The following is a 1347-nucleotide window of genomic DNA, read 5'->3' on the forward strand; positions in this document are numbered from 1 at the left end:
CAGTCACCGAACTGTTCAAGGAGCCCTGGTGGTATAGGGCTGCTAAAGTTCAAGGTCGCCAGTTTGAAACCATCTCTCGGGAGAAAGACTTTGAAATAGTCTCAGAAACTCACAAAGACTGTTCTAACCTACCCCGTGGGGTCTCTATGGCGGCGAGCTCGGTTTGGGGTTAACTGTTCATGGGCCCGTGTTCAACTTTATGGAACGCAAGGTGAAGTGGCACGTTTGGTGGAAACACCTGGCTTCCACTAGATGCCAGATCCCGGCAGACGCTAGGTTCTCAGGCTGGTCCCTGATGCAGGCCATCAGCATCACCTGGAGCTTGCTAGCACTGCATCTCCCTCGAAGAACTCCCAAGACAAACCCTGTGGGTTAGGCCCTAGCATCAAACGCCAACGAAACGGACCTGCCGCTTAACATTTGAGCATGAGAGGTCAGCCCAACGGAGGCGGGGCCTGGGAGGAAGCGGAGGACGCCCACCGCGAACTTAAAGGGAGACCAACACCCTCCTGAACCAGGAGCTGGAATTTCGATCCGATCCCGCAGGTGACGAGGAGTGGCCGTGGAGTTGGAAGCCGGGGCTTGCGGGCTCATTCAGCGCTTGCCTTTCGATCTTAACTTGCACTGCCCGACGTTTCCACGGTGACCGATGGGATTCTCCCTCCAAACCCCATCACCGGTGGAGGGTACCACTGGAGAAAGGGCACGGGAGCCAGAGGGGAGCGCAAGCCGCGGCTCCAGGCTGCTGCTTCTGCCGGGTCTGCAGCGCGGCGCTCCCGACCGGACGGACAGGCCGCCCCGCCCACCCGTGCTAGCCGCCCGACGCGCTCCCCGCCGGGAATTGTGGTCCCGGAGGTCCCGAGGGCGCTCTGCGCTCCGGGCTCGGTCGCCTCGGCGGAACTACAAGTCCCAGGATGCGTGGCGCGGGGCGGGCCCCGTGGGCGGGGCGGCGGGCGCGGCTAAATAGTCTCGGTCGGCCATTTTGTGGGAGAAGCCGCAGCGCCGCCTCCTCGGTCGGGTCCTGCCCTCCGTCGCCGCCGCCTCTTCCTCCGCCTCCTCCTCCGCCTCCTGCGCCTCTCCTTGCCTCCGCCTGCCTCCTCCGGGCTCCCGCCGCCGCAGACGCTCCAGTGGCATCCCATCCCCGGGGCGAAGCCGTCCCCTCGTTGATTTCCGTTTTCTCGCCACTGCAGCGTCCTGACACGGTGATCCGGGCGGGCCCCGCAGGCATTTTATCCCCTCGCCGGCCTCACACTAGTATCGCATGTCCACTATCCAGAACCTCCAATCTTTCGGTAAGAGCCCGTGCCGCCGCCCCCTCCCCGGCGCGCCTCTCGCCCGTGTGCCCGC

At 64.0% G+C, this 1347-nt stretch overlaps 1 protein-coding gene across 1 annotated transcript in view; it reads left to right on the forward strand.

Annotated features, from left to right (window-relative positions):
• The first annotated feature begins 1047 nt into the window (after positions 1 to 1047).
• The window catches only part of EIF1B (eukaryotic translation initiation factor 1B), a 2644-nt gene continuing 2344 nt past the window's right edge, over positions 1048 to 1347 (forward strand). The window contains exon 1 of the mRNA XM_004708562.4: positions 1048 to 1292. Within this exon, the coding sequence (XP_004708619.1) occupies positions 1262 to 1292 (31 nt within the window). The 5' untranslated portion in view covers positions 1048 to 1261. The remainder of the gene's footprint in view (positions 1293 to 1347) is intronic.

The sequence above is a fragment of the Echinops telfairi genome, unplaced genomic scaffold, assembly GCF_000313985.2.
Source record: "Echinops telfairi isolate 266 unplaced genomic scaffold, ASM31398v2 ScPeMD7_4225;HRSCAF=4972, whole genome shotgun sequence".
NCBI classification, from domain to species: Eukaryota; Metazoa; Chordata; class Mammalia; order Afrosoricida; family Tenrecidae; genus Echinops; species Echinops telfairi.